General features: G+C 39.8%; 2 protein-coding genes across 3 annotated transcripts in view; one reads left to right on the top strand and one right to left on the bottom strand.

The window, feature by feature from the left end:
- The window catches only part of METTL5 (methyltransferase 5, N6-adenosine), a 17,678-nt gene extending 6,135 nt beyond the window's left edge, over positions 1 to 11,543 (top strand). Inside the window, exons 2-7 of one of the 2 annotated variants that reach the window (XM_004703755.2) lie at positions 2,774 to 2,888; positions 3,962 to 4,143; positions 5,786 to 5,868; positions 9,407 to 9,458; positions 10,964 to 11,013; positions 11,444 to 11,543. In XM_004703755.2, coding sequence (XP_004703812.1) covers positions 2,774 to 2,888; positions 3,962 to 4,143; positions 5,786 to 5,868; positions 9,407 to 9,458; positions 10,964 to 11,013; positions 11,444 to 11,482 — 521 coding nt within the window. In that variant the 3' untranslated portion in view covers positions 11,483 to 11,543. Of the gene's footprint in view, positions 1 to 2,773; positions 2,889 to 3,961; positions 4,144 to 5,785; positions 5,869 to 9,406; positions 9,459 to 10,963; positions 11,210 to 11,443 lie in introns of those variants that run through there. The other variant, XM_045298613.1, reaches the window with a different exon arrangement.
- The window catches only part of SSB (small RNA binding exonuclease protection factor La), a 12,662-nt gene continuing 8,449 nt past the window's right edge, over positions 9,963 to 14,175 (bottom strand). Inside the window, exons 5-9 of the mRNA XM_004703756.2 lie at positions 13,668 to 13,739; positions 13,289 to 13,331; positions 12,632 to 12,772; positions 11,975 to 12,296; positions 9,963 to 11,632 (exon numbers count right to left, since the gene is read on the bottom strand). Coding sequence (XP_004703813.1) covers positions 11,544 to 11,632; positions 11,975 to 12,296; positions 12,632 to 12,772; positions 13,289 to 13,331; positions 13,668 to 13,739 — 667 coding nt within the window. The 3' untranslated portion in view covers positions 9,963 to 11,543. The remainder of the gene's footprint in view (positions 11,633 to 11,974; positions 12,297 to 12,631; positions 12,773 to 13,288; positions 13,332 to 13,667; positions 13,740 to 14,175) is intronic.

Consider the following 14,175-nt stretch of genomic DNA (forward strand, 5'->3'; position numbering starts at 1 on the left):
ACCGATGTCTCCCTTCTCCCACTTTTCTGTTGTCTGCAGTCTTCCTTTAGTCTTCTGAGTTTTCTGGGCAGACTTTTTGTTGTAGAAATATATATAAGTAGACACCACACCCATCCCCATTCCACCAGCACACACATTCATCACAGTCCCCCTGTACACACACACACACACACCCATCCCCCTACACACACACCCATCCCCATTCCACCAACACACATCACAATCCCCCTCTACACACACACACCCATCCCCACGCCAACACACATGTAGTCATCACAATCCCCCTCTGCACACACATACACATTAACACACCACACACATCCCCCCCACACACACACCATACACACATCCTCACTCCCCCAACACACATACTCATCACAATCCCACCCCCACACATTATACTATCACACACACACACACACACACGAGCCCTAAAACAACAAAGAAATATATACATAAGTAGGAATATACTTTAGTATTTGATGTAGGTGATGAAAATTAATACCTTTTTTGCCAAGCTCTCCATATGTGGTGTGTTCAAAGCCATGGCTGTCATGGCATCAACCCGATGTAGAGAACCGGGGGCCATCCTCTGCCGTCTCAGTTGAGGGGCACTCACTTTCCTGCAACTCAGTGTCCAGCACAATGCATCATCAGTATCGATTTGATTTGGACAGTTCTGGATGATCACCTGGGCAGTGAAGCTGACAGTGTCCTTGGCTGGACAGCTCTTAACAATCATCAGTCAGACTGCTATGGCAAATACTTTGATAGGCACCTTCTGATACTTGACTCCCAGTTTGTCAACAACCAGAGCCTTACCTAAGTCATTACTGTGCACCTCTGTAGACTTTACTTCAGACGAGTAACATTGACTGAAGCAAAACTGGCCACCGCATCTGGTTTGAGGCCACCAATTCATTGTGATCAGTGGGAACAGTGTAAAAACCAACATTTTTTGTATATAAATTACGGGGGCAGGTGGACAAGATAGTGACAGGATACAATCCAACATTTGGGTCAGTGTAGCCTTCCTTTCAAAGGTCTCCTGAGCTGAGGCATATTAGCACATAATTATGTCATGATTCCAAACAAATACAGCACAAAACCAGTTTGGATTGAAGCCAGCTTTCTTTTTCCTATTACTTGAAGCGTTTTCTTGACTTCTTTAGTATCTTCTTGCCGTAAGGCTTCTGCATGTCATCCACTTTCCCCCGAGTAAGTTTGTTTCGTATAGAACATGTACGGTAGAACGTATACGGGTGTGCTTAGTCTTCATGGTACCAGCTTCAAAGACGAGCACCTACAGCAACAACCAGCCTGAGAAGCCTTTGAATCCCGGGACATCCGCTGGGTTCCAACACCACAGGGCAAGATCAGTGGTGCTGCTTCTGCGTTTTATTGCTAGCTGCTGTCCTCTGCACTTCATCACAGCCCCTTGTGCTACAGAACATTGCCTGCTCCGGGCCTCTTCGTGATCACCCGTATCACTGGTGCAGCCACTGGGTAATTTGAGTGCCTTTAACCTAGAAGGAGCCCTCATGGCATAGGAGTTCAAAACCACCAGCTGCTCCACAGGAGATAGACATGACTTTCTACTCCCAGAAAGAGTTAGTCTTTAAAAAAAAGTTATTGTCTACAGGGGCCATTCTACCCAGTCTTATGAACCTGCTACGAGTCCCTTATGAATAGCAGTGAATTTGCTTTTTGGTCCAGCCCATGGGACTCCTTCCAGCCCTCTATCAGACAATATTCTGTTGTCATACCGAGGGTTTCCATCGACTAGTTTTCAGAAGTAGAATACCAGGCTTTCTACCTCGTCTTGTTAGTCTCGCAGCTCCACTGAAACCTGTCATGGGTATTTGACCTTGTCGGTATTTGAAACGTTGGGGGCATAGCTTCCAGCATCATAGAAACATGCAGCCACCAGTGTAAGAAATTGACAGACAGTGGTACTCATACTTAACCTTCGTTATACCCAAGACCCGTGTATCATGGCAGCTTCTACCCCGCCCCTTAACTGTGTTCTTATCAAATAAGCCTCATTTGTAGATTATGAATATATGTCTGTAGCTCACGTGTGTCTGAACTCAACATTTCAGATACAGGTTCCAGCGTGATCTCATATCCGTATTCTGATGACAAACTTGTAGCAAAACTGATCTGTGTTCTTCTGTCAGGCCTGATTTGATAGTAGTAGTTCCCAGACTTGTGACTTCACAGATCAGTAAAATTCCAAAACAATTTGCAGACTGATTTAGGGCTGCCAAATTTGTATTTTGACAAGGAAGTATGTATTTTCAAACCTGTTTACTCTTACCACCTTTTTACATTTATTGTGTAGAAAATGTTTTGGAATCAAAGAAAGAATTGGTACAACCACACAAACATCTATGAGGGGAAGGGGGCTTCAAAAAGCTCATGGAACTTTTCATTCATTCAGTGTTTCCTTTTGTAAGATGCACGTATGTACATGCATGTGTGGCAATGTGTTAAACAGGTTGAGGAAAACTATAACATTTTGACCTTATAGGTGGGTCAAAGTATTGCCATTGGCATCCTTAACAGAGACCAGATTTTGGAAACACCCCAATGTTGTATTCTCTTTTGTGGCACTTGTTACATACGTTATGTCAGGCTTTACGTAGTCTGGGACACTAAGTAATCTGGGGGGTGGTAGGGGCAAATACAAAACCAAATAAATTATTTTAGGAAGGGTTATTTACAATTTGATGTTGCTTACTTCTTCCTTCCTGTGCTTTTTGACTTTTAGCATGTATGCTCTATACCATCCATAACACATATGATGACATTGAAAGTAAAGCGGTTGCAGATCTTGGATGTGGTTGTGGAGTGCTTAGCATTGGAACGGCAATGTTAGGAGCAGGGTAAGTAATCCAGGAATACTAGAGAGCAGGGCTGTCAGACTCGGTGAAAACGCAGGCAGGCCATTTGATGCAACAGGCAAGATTCACATGGGCCACATCACATTTACAAATTTTGTTAAATTTATATTTTGAAGTGAGGACTCAGGAATATGGATAGGTTAATTAAAACACTATAGAATTGCTTTTATTTAAACATTTATTTAATGTATTTATAAAACTAAAATTATTCTTTTACCCAAACTTGCCAGCACTTTCCTCCTACTAGTTTTCATAGGAAAATATAACAAAGTAACTAATAAAAAACATAAAATGTTGGACAGCTGACAAACTGATACACAATTGTAACAGCTTTCCTCTAAAAATGTGAACTAGCGCTGCCGCTAGGTGTGATTCATAACAGCACAACCCAGAGTGCTCTTTTTAACCTTCTCGCTATTGGGATGTGTTTACGTTATGTGACACTGAGTGGCAGACATATCGCTTCCAAATGTCACTGGAACGGAGTCAGCGCATTTACACATGTCCACAGGCCCCCAGGAAAGGCACTATGCACTTGTCTTCAGTAGTTAAAGGGTTAATGAGGGAATTGTGTGTACGGTATTGCCTCGATCTCCCCTAAGTGCTGTTTTCTTCATAACAATTTTTTCTATTTTCATTGTATTTCAGAGCATCAAGGGCCAAAAAAAATTACCTCGAGGGCTACATTTGGCCCATGGGCCACAGTTTGACACCCCTGCTATATAGGGATGGAGTGGCTTTAATCAGCAGCATATATAGGATTAAAAGTTTTTTTAGGGCACTACAGTATGAAGTTGGGGGAGCAAGAATCTGATACTGCCCACAAACTACTAAAAATAAATGAATTAAAGGTAATAGCAGCAATCAGATGCCCCCCTTTATGTACAGTCTGAGTTCCCAACCTCTAGACATCTTGGCCGATTGAGAAATCTTGCTGTTGAAGAGCAGCACTCATGAACTCTTGATTTGTTATTAGTTGAACTCAGCTAGTTTTGTTTTTACTTGTTTTAACTTGGGAGATGTAAGTACTTATACTGTGTTTTGTATTTCTATAGGTTGTGTGTTGGATTTGACATAGATGAAGAGGCATTGGAAATATTTAATAAGAATGTCGAAGAGTTTGAGTTAACAAATGTTGATATGGTTCAATGTGATGTGTGTGCGTTACCTAACAGAATGTCTAAGTCCTTTGATACAGTAATTATGAATCCTCCCTTTGGGACTAAGAATAATAAAGGTTAGTAACAAAATCAGGTACATTGATGTATTTCTAGAAAAGTGGGGTTTTAAAACCATTTTATTGTTGACTGGTTGGGTTAGATAATTTCTCAGTATTCTGAATAAGCTACCTGTATTGTTAACGTAATTCCAATTTTTTGTTTTTTAATCATTTTATTGGGGGCTTTTGCAGCTCTTATAACATTCCATACATCAATTGTATCGAGCATATTTGTACATATGTTGCCATCATTATTTTTCAATTTGTTTAATGCCTGACTAGCGAATTGGGATTTTTCCATCTACTATTCCTAAATTTGTCTTAGTTCATTTATTATTTATATACTTATCTGTCTCTAATGATTTGCTCTACTTTTGATTATGAACCTGTAAATGACTTTATACTTTTAGGACCTTTACTTAATGCCTAACACATTCAAGATTTTCAACGCAGTAACACTGGCTCACTGTGGCTATTTTGTGTGTTCTGGGCCAAGCTAGAGAATCCCTTAAACAGTGATTCTCACTCAACCTTCCTAATGCCGCAACCCTTTAATACAGTTCCTCATGTTGTGGTGACCCTCAACCATATAATTATTTTTGTTGCTACTTCTGTCATTTTGCTACTGTTATGAATCGGGCGACCCCTGTGAAAGGGTTGTTCGAACACCAAAGGGCTCGCGACCCACAGGTTGAGACCCGCTGCCTCAAGAGAAAAGATGTATATAATTTTAGAAGTCATCGTGAATGATAGGGGGAGTGCGGAGTGGAGATCCAAAGCCCATTAGTAGGCCACTGGAGATCCCCTTGCAGAGGGGTCTCGGGGAGGAGACGAGCCAGTCAGGGTGCGATGTAGCAACAATGAGAAATACAACTTTCCTCTAGTTCCTAAATGCTTCCTCCCCGCTCCCACTACCATGACTCGAATTCGACCTTGCAAGTCTGGCTGGACCAGAGGATATACACTGGTACAGATAGGAACTGAAAATGCAGGGAATCCAGGGAGGATGAGCCCTACAGGACCAGTGGTGTGAATGGCGAGGCAGGGAGGGTGAAGGGAGAATGGGTAGGAAGGAGGGAACCGATTGCAAGGAACTATATGTGACCTCCTCCCTGGGGGACAACCGAAAGGTGGGTGAAGGGAGACGCCGGACAGGGCAAGTTATGACAAAATACCAGTTTATAAACTATCAAGGGCTCATGAGGGAGGGGGGAGTGGGGAGGGAGGGGAAAAATGAGAACCTAATGTCAGGGGTTTAAGTGGAGAGAAAATGTTTTGAGAATGATGTACAAATGCGCTTTACACAATTGATGTGTATGGATTGCGATAAGAGTTGTATGAGCCCCTAATAAAATGTTAAAAAATAAATAAAAAGTCACCCTAAGTGATTTAAATTCCTTCTCTTTATGTTCCCTTTGTTCTCTTTGAAAGTTATTTGTTTAGTACATAATTAAAAAATTAATTTAGCTTTATTTGACCAAGACAGTATAAAGTCTAGTCTTGGTCTATCAGCCTTGAAAGGGTATTTCAATATTTGTATCCTGTTCTGAAGTGGTTAATTTGGATTGGAGGGGTGGGGGGAGGAGGTAATGTTTCCAACTTTATCAGTGCAGTCTGATGACAGGAACAAAATGTATAAAGCATTTCCCATTCTACACAGGAACAGATATGGCTTTTCTGAAGGCGGCTTTGGACATGGCAAGAACAGCAGTATATTCTTTACACAAATCCGCAACTAGAGAAGTGAGTTTAAATCATCAGTCGTTTTTTATAAACATGTGGCAGTGTTTTAAGAACTTGCTGTGAATTCAAAAAATTAAAGTACCCATTTTTATGGACCTTTTTAACACCCTTGATATTGAATATTTAACCAGTTAGAATCTAGTTAGCTGTCTTCTAGCTTATAGAACTATTTAGGTAGGAACTGTTGGCCAGTTGCTGTTAAATATATTTTGGATTGCCTGGGACAGGCTTTAATCCTGTCATCCCACTTGTTTGGGGTTATGTTGAGGGAGGCAGTAAGGCCTGATTTTTAAGATCGCTCATTCTGGAGCTAAATCGACCTGAGTTCAGATCCAACCCTTCCCATTTATTCTTGTCAGCCCCCAAATAGGTGAATATATAAGATGCATACCAGGAATTGGCAGGAAAGATATCCCCCACCCCCAACAGTTTAATAGCAGAGATTAAGAACTCTAGAGCCAGACTACCCGAGTTTTATACCCCAATTTTGCTACTTCCTGTTATTTTGGTCAAGTTCCTTAAGCTTCAGTTTCTCATGCATAAGATGGAATTAAGAGTGCCTTATAATTTTAAGATTGTTGAGAATTGATATTTATAGAGTATTTGGAACAGTGCTGCATGTGATTGCTATGTATAGCTATTTACTGTAACTCTAGAGCACGCACTCCTATAGTTAAGGTTCCAAAGCTGCAGTCATTACACAAAAATTAGCATTGTGCAAAATGAAAGATGACTACATCCTTACCTAACTGCCCAACCACTGAGAATCCAGGCCCAGCCAAGTTAACACAGAACCTTTGCCATTACAACCAATGTTATTTCCAGCTCAGCATTCACTACAAACCAGACTGAGTTGATTCTGACTCACAGTGAGAGGCCCTATAGGACAGGATGGGGACTGCCCGAGTTCTGAGACTGGAAGGGAGGAGAAAGCTTCAGCGCAGCTGGTGGTTTCACATTGCTGACCTTGTGGTTCACAGCCCAACATGTAACCCACTATGCCACCGGGGCTTCTCACAAAGTACGTTGTTAAAATGCACAGAAGTCAGATTTTTCACTATTGTGTGAAGTATTGGATAACAAGGTAAGTTGGTGAGGAGTAGGTACATGAAGAGTTGTGATTTTATAAGAAAATTATTTTATTTATGTATGTATACTGGAATCCAGTTGGCAACTAGTTCTGAGTATACAGTAATTAGTAACTCTAAAGATATAAAATCACATGGCTAAAAAAATACATCACTAAGTACTGATATGCATAGGTAGGCAACAGAACAGAGCATAACTTTCCCAATAAAACCAAGCCCATTGGTGGGTTTGAACTGCTGCTGGCCTTGCAGTTTCTAGACCAAGGCTTTCCCAACCTCACCACTAGGCTAAGTAAAGCCCTACAAGAGTGTGAAAGCAAACACCACTATAGATACCTAAAAAGCCAGCGTGTTGAGGGGTTCCCAAGATTTGATGTTAGGACTTAGCATGTCCTTGTATGATTCGCTGTGATGTAACCAGAGCACAACCCGGAAAGGAAAAAGGTGCAGGGGCCAAGTACAGAGAAAACCAAGCATTAATGTTTCCAGAATCCGCTCCTGATGTGGAGTCACACAAGATATGCTTGATTCCCCCAAGTTGTAACATGTGTGAAATAGTCAACCAGGAAACTCATTAGACTCGTTGCCCAGGTTCTATATTGAAGACTGGTCATAGAAGCCCCCCTCCTTTTGACATACCCAAGTCCCAGGTGCCCAGGAGGAAAACATGTTCAGCACATGTTCAGGTACAGTGAGCCACTCTCACAGTAAAGGGAGTGAGTCTGAAGCTTACCCTCCCAAATTCAAGTTCCCAAATGCTTTCAAAGATGTCTTTCAAACAGTAAGGAATCAGCCCTTTACCTTTATTCTGTAGAGCTTGTCATAATACACATTTTTTCTCATATATAATACATGGAGCCCAAGTAGGGTGTCAGGAAAACGTGGCACAATTGTTATATGTGGCTGAATTTCTAAGCTTCATCACACCCATCTTCATTGTTTAGTGTTGCCATGTTCTACCACTAAGAGACGACACTATCACCACTGCTTGGCCGCCTTGATGGTTAAATTTTAAGTGAATTATTTTATGAATGTGAATGCATTTTTTCATATCAATAGTATAGAAGTATTTCAGTTAGTACTAGTAACTAAATCGTGGAGTATGCATGCTGTGAAGAAGGGTTAAGAGTGAATTTATAATATCGACAATCCCTACTTTATGCTCTAGAACAGCGGTTCTCAATCTGTGGGTCGCAACCCCTTTGGGTGTTGAGCGACCCTTACAGGGGTCGCCTAAGACCATAGGAAAACAAATATTTCACAATATATAATTATATATTGTTTTGTGATTAATCACTATGCTTCACTAATGTTTAATTATGTCCAATTTGTAACAATGAAAATACATCCTGCATATCAGATATTTATATGACGATTCACAACAGTAGCAAAGTTACAGTTATGAAGTAGCAACGAAATAATTTTATGGTTGGGGGGGTCACCACAACATGAAGAACTGCATTAAAGGGTCACGGCATTAGGAATGTTGAGAAGCACTCACTGCTCTAGAAAGAGCTGATATAAATTTAAAATTTTATTTTAATTTTTTTAATACTAACCCTTGTGTTGAGGTTTCAATAGATTGCGAGGGAGCTGCTCTGCTACGTGCGAAACCCGACCCAGAAACAGGTCTTCTATGAATGGTTTAGCACCAGGCTCCCCATGAATGTGCGGTGCGTGACGGGCGAGGGTGCGGCCAGCCCTGTTTCCCAGGATGAAAGGCACTCCGCACTGACCCTGGTCCGGGGCGGCCCACCGGCCGTGACCAGCAGGGACAGCAGCCGCAGCACTGCTATATCGCTCCTCCTGGGCGGGAAATTTATAGTTTTAAAGATGCGATATATATTATTAGCAAGGAGCTGTTGGTACAGTGGGTTATGCAGTTCAAAACCACCAGCTACGGTGTATGAGAAAGACGGGAAATACCCTACCCTATGGGGTTGCAGAGTTGGAATTGACTCAATGGGAGGAGGAGGAGGAGATATTTAACAATGCCACTGAAGCTTATCTTAGGCCTGCATCCTCTAACTCAAACAGTCCACTGCCATCAAGTGGATTCTGACTTATAGTGGCCCCTAAGGGCTTCTGAAGCTGTAAATCTCTAAAGAAGCAAGAAACCAGTTTTCTCCCAGGTGCTGCAAATGCTAAACACTCAACTTCAAACTCCCCTAGTGGTAGAGCTGAAAAGGTTTGACCCAATACACACCCACTGCCCGGAAGTCCATTCTGACTCTGACACCCCCTTCAGTGTGTGAGGCAGTAAACCTTCCCCTGACTGGGTCAGCCGTCCATTAGTGCCCACGGAGCAGTTCTACTCTGCTTAACATGTACGGGCTGTCTTTCAATTCTAAGAAAATATGAAAATGCCAAAACCTGCTATCAATTACTAAAAAGTAAGTTTAAAAGACTGTTTTAAAATCAACTGATATTAACATATCATTTATGTTCAGCATATTCAAAAGAAAGCTGCAGAATGGAAAATCAAGATAGATATTATTGCAGGTAAGACAATGGATTTACTTTCCCCACAAAACAAACCCCAACCCTAATTATCTAAGAGTCAACATGAATTACCTAGTTTTCATAACAGTACTGAGTAAAAATACTCTAAGAACATTTTCGTGTGACAAAATGTGCACAGGTGAAAATGGTGCAGTTGGATGAGCATGTTTTCAAAGTTTGTTGTGGTACATGTTCATCCAACTTTGCTGGAGACGCTACTGATTTATGCATTTTACCCAAAATTTCTACTGGGGTCTCAAGCAGAGCACTGTAGCATCAGTGACAAAGAGCATGGGTCAGACCTCAGTTTGCAACCCACAAATGGGAAATGCCACCACTGCAAAGCTTAAGAACTGTCTGGATCGTCTGTCTGCTGGAACTGGGATTTTATTTTCCCCTTAGTCTTGTTTTTCCTTCCCTTTTAGCCCTTTAGACACCGAGCCACAAAACTAGAAAGTTTTCTTTTTGTGGGGGTAGAATGTAAACATTGACACTAGGTTTGAATTAAGTTTGATACATTTTTATTAGTAAACTGGATAATATTCACAAACATCAAAACAGGAAAAACATTACTAGAAGCTAACTATAATCCAAATAATTTTGAAAAGCCTGAAATAAGAGTACAATAGGGGGAGATATTTTTCAGATGATAGTAAACTGACCAGAAGTTGGCACTATGTTAAACATGTAACTGCTTCTAATAGCATTAACAAGTCTGCTTAGTATATTCAGTATTGCTCATTCCTTACCTCTCTTAAGGTATTATATGATATGAAGCACTTAGAAGTCCTATTAGTATCCCTAGCTATACAACCTTGCTACTCCAGGTGTGGTCCTGAGACCATCAATCTGTATCCATTGAGGGCTTGTTAGAAATGTTTTAGGCCAGACCCACTGAATTATAAATCTGCATTTCAACAAGATCCCCAGGTAATGTTCTTATACATTATAATCTAAGAAGCTCTGATCTAGAGGGTTAGGATTAATGTTGCAAAAGTAAAGAGCAGGTAAGCGTAATGCTGCTTCTCTAAAATTTATTAGCTTGATTAAAGAGTTTGGAAAACCTACATTCTACAAAAAGAACATGAAAAATAAGTGTGTATCTGAGAGCTTTTAATGGGTAAATATTTAGCTACATATGATCACTAAAATCAGGATGAAAACATCTTGAATAGCTGGTTACTATTAAAACTGATCAGGAAATTAATAGAAAGCTACTATCATTTTCATGGAAGATAGTTATTTTGTTCCATCTGTTATCCCCTAAACTTCTCCCCGCAATGTCAAATTTCAGGATACATGGCCAAAATTGTAGAAATACCAAGCTTAGTTTGCTGTGGCTAATCTTGGGACTACATTGAGTCAGGGTTGGATGAGCTAAAGTGGTGGGTCTAAAATGTTTATTTAGCTTACAAGCATTGGGTACTACTTTCTTAGTTCTTAAAAGTCAGTGGCTGTATATTTGAAAATGTAATTTTTTACATTAAATGTATTTTGTTTTACAGAGCTGAGATATGACCTGCCAGCATCATACAGATTTCACAAAAAGAAATCAGTAAGTCTCTCGATTCTGACTGAAGTACATTCAGATGTAAGCTTTTCAATAAGTAATGATTTCTTCTGTTACCAAGTTTCCTAAGTAAATACAGCAAGCAAATAGAGGAAATGAGATGCTAATTCACTATATGATGGGCTTCTAAGCAAACAGCAAATGATCTGGTTTAAGAATAAACCCCCCCCCCCAAAAAAAGAATACATAACCCTTTTGAATGCACAAAACCAAAAGTTAAAAACAAAAAAACTAGGTTTTTGCTCTTTTTATATAGCATATATTTTATTAAATTTTATACTAATATATCCACATTAAAAAGGCAATTTAGTGGAAGAACCTTCCTTTTGAATTATCTGTTAACACACAGCTATACATTACAAAATCCTCATCTGATAACAAAAAGACAAAACAAAAATATTTTCCTTTCTTACAGGTGGACATTGAAGTGGACCTAATTCGATTTTCTTTTTAAAAATCTCCAAGAGAAAGCAGATTAATTGTAAATAAAATGAATGTTACAATGGTCGCTTACACTACTGGTCTCCGGTACCATTTTCTGTTTTCTGTTGTTTGGATGCAGGCTCTTCTTGGTTTGCTTCTTCTCTTGCTCTTTTCACTGGTCCTAAAACAGCAGAATTAATTTGTCACAGCAAGCATTACTTGATTTTAATACCACACAATTATGGATTTTAAAAACCATTGTTTTAAAAGACTAGCAGCTTACTCCTGATACCAATGAAAAAAAAATTTTCCCCCCTTTTCGTATAGATGACCTGATTCCTAAACTTGTCTTCCAAATCGCCTCTCGCTGTGCTACACAAGAACAGCTGGCTAAATGACAATAACTCAAGACTCATTTTTACAGAAGCTGAAAACACGCGACACTGTTCTCTGCTGCATTTTTTCACAAAAACAGATCCCCAATGAAACTAAAAAATTTTTTTAAAGGTAGAAAAAAACTCACCAGCTGCACCACCATTTTCATCGCATTCATCCTCACTCTCGAATTTCGTTTTCTTGCCCTGCAACTGTACTTTTCCTTTGGCCGACCCCACCTGGGCAGCTTTGTTTCCCTTTCCCTTCCCTTTAAACTTGCGGCCTTTTGACTTCCATTTGTTCAGGGATTCTTGTTGATCTTCCATGATTTTTTTCAGTGCTGCTTTCTCCACCTCTCCTTCTAGGACTTCCCACACCACGTCTCTGCTTCTTAGTTGTAGGTTATTGTTACTCGCATCTTTGGCTTTATCCAGCACTTCTTTAGCTTTTTCTTTAAACAGAATTACTCCCTGCATCAAAGGAAGGAAACGAATGGCACACCTTCCTTAGTCCTGCAGTGAATTTTCTCCCGTCAAACTCAGTTTTTCCTACCGTGCATGTCCTACACCATTATCAGTATCAATTTTATTGAACATTAGCAAAATGAATGGTCATAAAAATAAGTTGGCCAATCAATACCAAATCATTCAGAGAATTCAGAAAAATTACACAGTACATCCAATGAGAGCAATAGCAAAACCTGTAATTAATCACACGTAAAACCTTTTATAAACATTTTTTAAACCTTTCTAATTAGTTTCTACAGCTTTTAAATGGACTGCTTGCTAAAAAGCATGTTTCCAACCTCTTTTGCTCCTCTGACAAAGTCTATCCACTTGATTTCTCCATGACTTGCAAAAAGGATGTGCAAATCTTCTCTGCAGGTCTGATCATCTAAGTCGCCTGCAAACTTCAGCAAGCAGCCCATCTTTTCTTCTAGAGACTTCTACAAAAATAGACAAAGCAACCAAGAAAGTTCTTAAATGTAACCACAGCCACAAAATGACAATTCTACTTAGAAAAAAAATTAGCAAAGAAAATATTTAAAAGTAGTTTAACAATGAAGTGTTTTGTCCTTCTACTGTGGCTTCTCGTTTTCATTTATTCTGTGTGACAATTACAAAGAAATATACATCTAGTAATTACACTAACTCTGGAAAAGTAATGGTACTAGGTGTTACTTGTATAAACATAGAGTAGAACAGAACTATCAGAGAGTACATCTACCCGTTGGCTTCTGATACTGTACCTCTTTACAGAAATAGAAAGCCTATTCTGTTCTCTTGAGGAGCACCGGATAGTTTTGAACTGCTGACTTTGTGGTCGTCAGGAGTCAGAATTGACTTGATGGTAGGAGAGTGTGGTTTCACGTTTATTTGCATTACTTTAGTGCAATGACAACTACACATTTATTTCACATTTTACAAATTTTAAGAGATTTCTAGATGCCAATAACACTTACCATTTCAGCATCTTCTGCTAACTTCTGCTTTTCTTCTTGCTCTCTACAAATAAAAATGTCACAGCTAGAACCAGTTTCATTTAATATATAAAGAAATTCAATCGTACAAGTTAATCTAACACCAATACTAAACTGCTTAACAACCAGAGCTAGCTAGCCCTCAGGTTTTCTGATCAGCCAATGCTAAACTGCAACACAATGTTGCCCCCGGGGCCACCAGGCAGGTTAAGACCCTAACATTTTACTACCAATGGAAAGGCTCTTTCATACCAATTTCAGAGCTCATCATTGGCTCTTCCCTGAATTATTAACTCCACCATAGGCAAAGTTTTAAGGAATTCAAGTGTGATGACAAGTTAAAAATGCTGATGGTACTCACTGTTTAGCTCGTAGTTTAGCCTCCACTTTATTTTGCTTTCTTTCTTCATTCTTTTTTGCAAAGTAATCGTCTCTAAAGGACAGAAAATATGGAGGTGAAGTTTACGAGAACAAGGCTAAGAATGCAAACATAAACTCACTGCCCTGTCAGTGTCTCATCTAGATCACGTAATCCTTTAAAGGAGCAAATAAAAGGTCCATGGTGCAAACATTCACTGACAAAGCTAAATTAATATTTGGCTTAAAGGGGACTTCTGGAGATAAGTTTGATTTAAAGATTCCTCAGGGCCAACTGACGGTCTGAACTCTAACCCCACATTGAATTCACAATAAATGTGTGTGCGTGTGTCTTGCTGGAAGTGTATAGCCATGCTGGGCAGGTCAAGGGAGTGGGAATGGGTGGGTTTTGTTTTTTAAAAATCATTTTATTAGGGGCTCATACAACTCTTATCACAATCCATACACACATCAATTGTGTAAAGCGCATTTGTACATTCATTGTCCTCATC

The sequence above is a fragment of the Echinops telfairi genome, unplaced genomic scaffold (assembly GCF_000313985.2).
Source record: "Echinops telfairi isolate 266 unplaced genomic scaffold, ASM31398v2 ScPeMD7_4;HRSCAF=17, whole genome shotgun sequence".
NCBI lineage: Eukaryota > Metazoa > Chordata > Mammalia > Afrosoricida > Tenrecidae > Echinops > Echinops telfairi.